The following is a 2,755-nucleotide window of genomic DNA, read 5'->3' as shown; positions in this document are numbered from 1 at the left end:
GAACAACTTTAACTGGATATTTATTAACATAAACTTGATTTTGTCCCACATAAATTTGCTGCCTCTTATTAGAGGGAGCCACCATTATTTGAATTTCTCCTGTATAATCAGAGTCAATTACTCCAGGCAAAACTGTTAAGCCAGATAAGGAAGTTGAACTCCTACCAATAATTAAACCCATTACTCCTGGGGGCAATGGACCTTTAATCCCAGTTGGTATTTTTATGACTGGAGAGTCAGGAGTTAGTATTGTTGCGGAGGTGGCACAGAGGTCCAATCCTGCGCTGCCTGGGGTGGCCCTAAACAATTCATCGATTCCCCTGAGGGAAGAAAGGGATTGAGCATCTGGTAAATGGCCCCTATTGTTTGTTGGGCCCGGGGTTGGGCCCGAAGTAAGTTTCCCGAATTAGTTCCAGCAGGTGTACCTGGAAAAACAGGTGCAGGAAATATTGGCATCTGAACTCCAGCCTGAGGCACTGCAGAAACCCCATTAGGGGGAAGAATGTGTCCGTCCTTGTGATATTTACTCCTACACAATTTAGTCCAATGATTTCCTTTCCCACATCTTTGGCAAGGAGTCTTTGGGACCCCAACATTACCAGGAGATATCATTCTAACAGGACCTGCTGGAGGTATATTTTTATTAGGACATTCCCTACTAAAATGACCTGCGCCTCCACAAGCAAAACAATTATTTCCTTTTGGTCCCTTAGGGTTTTTTGTTTTTTGAACCATATTCATCATACATTGAGGAAGTGTTTCTCCCTTTAGGGCGGCTGCCAAAGCAATCCCTTGCATATAGGAGGGACCAACATCAGAACATTGTTTAATAAAATCTGAAATACTTCCAGTTTTTCTAATAGGGCGAATCAGGTTCTGACAAACAGGATTGGCATTTTCAAAGGCTAGTTGTTTAGCCAACATATTAGCTGCGTCCTCATCAGTTATCACTCTTTTTATCTCTGTTAGCAAGCGAGAAACGAAATCCTCATATGGCTCCTCAGGCTTTTGCCTTAAATCTGTCAAATTGGAGGCTTTTCCTGGAGTCAAAGGCAAAGACTTCCAGGCATTCACTGCACACGTAGTAACTTGCCATAAGGCCTCCTTTCCCATATGCATCTGCTGTTGGGCTGTATCATATTCTCCCTGGCCTAATAACATTTCTTTAGTAATATTAAATTTATCCCTTTTCTTATTTAATGCATGTTGCTTAGCCACCAATTCTTCATACTCTGTTTTCCAAAGCAAATATTGTCCTCCAGATAAACAGGCCTTTGTAACCTGAATCCAGTCATATGGAGTCATCCATCTATTTGCCAAGGCATCTATAAGAGTCATAGTATAAGGTGCCAACGGTCCATAATCTATACAGGCCTTTTTAAGTTCTTTTAAAAGTTTTAAAGGCAAGGGATCCCAATATACATCATCATCATCAAAACTATCCTCAAAAAGGACTGGAAAGCAGGCTGCAAAAGCATAATCATCATCTTCACCGTTTATTCTCCTATGCTTTTTATATTCGCCTTGGCTTTTATTAAAAGGTGGTGGAGGTGGTGGGCCCCTGACCTTTAAAGTTGGATGTCCTGACCTTTTTGAAGGGAGAAATGAAGAACTTAAAGATGCCGGTGGGGCGGTCGGTAGACGACCCAAAGGGCGCATATCCTGTAAATTAGGCCTATTTTTCTTAGTTTCTTGCATTAAAAAAGCACCATGGGGTTCATATTTCCTTCTTTCATAATCATATGCAGCAGCATCTAAATCATCCTGATCTGCAGGAGGCAATTCATCATCAAAAGGAGGGTTTTTTAACAAATTAGGCTTAGTATCAGTAGGTGACTTATTTTCCTCCTCTGAATTATTATTATTAAGGTTACAGTCTTTTAAAGCTGCAGCCAAAACCTCAGTTTCTTTTAATGTTTTTGGGGAAATTAACGGAGTACATTCATCTATTACTTCTGTAGGATATTTATATGGGTTCTTTTGACCTTCAGGCAAGGGAGCAATGCTCTCTTTAATAAGGTTCCATAAAGTAAAAGTATCTACTGGAACCTTCTCAGGTTCAAAATGACTGTAATATACTTGCAAAGTTTGCCCCACCTTTTGCCAGGTTTCTATATTAACTGTTCCCTGTTCTGGAAACCATGGGCACTGTTCCTGTACAAACTGAAAAAACTGAGTTAATTGCTTATTAGTTACCTTAATTCCTCTTCCATTTATCATATGTTTAACTATATCAATAAATAAGAGCCTCTCTTTGGACTCAGCGTGTCCCATCTTGACACCGCCTTACTCACCTTCCTAACCAGTATTCTTAACTGGGGGTCTGCAGCACCCTACGGTGAGACTCCTATCCGTCCGAGAAAGAAATAATACTTACCCCTTCAGGTCCCTGTTCGGGCGCCACTTGCCGGGGACCAGCCCCAGCTGGACAGGTTTCACCCAAAGGGGAGACGGAGTCGGCGTGGACAGAGCACAAGACACCTCAGAGGATGCAAGGATCTGACAAATTTATTTTTCACGATTCCAAAGTATTTATACTATAAAATAATCTCATTTTCAATCTTAACAACCTCATTCCCATGCCAAAAAATCTCTTACACAAGCCATAAAACAAAAGTAATTTACATCAACAGATTACATCAGCAGGTTAAACAGGTTAAATAATCTTCTTATCGCTTATAGTCTCTTTCATCCCCTGTGGCCATAAAACCTCCCCGCCACCATACCCAAGTGTTTCCTAACATATCTCTAACTC

General features: G+C 41.0%; 1 protein-coding gene across 1 annotated transcript; it reads right to left on the bottom strand.

Annotated features, from left to right (window-relative positions):
- Nucleotides 1-243: 243 nt before the first annotated feature.
- Nucleotides 244-2,274, bottom strand: LOC132598032 (endogenous retrovirus group K member 5 Gag polyprotein-like). The gene has a single exon (XM_060306973.2). It carries the CDS (start codon nucleotides 2,272-2,274, stop codon nucleotides 244-246), a length of 2,031 nt encoding a protein of 676 aa, XP_060162956.2.
- Nucleotides 2,275-2,755: the final 481 nt, after the last annotated feature.

This window comes from Globicephala melas, chromosome 10 (genome assembly GCF_963455315.2).
Source record: "Globicephala melas chromosome 10, mGloMel1.2, whole genome shotgun sequence".
Lineage (NCBI taxonomy): Eukaryota > Metazoa > Chordata > Mammalia > Artiodactyla > Delphinidae > Globicephala > Globicephala melas.
Note: the sequence above shows the minus strand (reverse complement) of the source record. Positions and strands in the feature narration are given on the sequence as shown.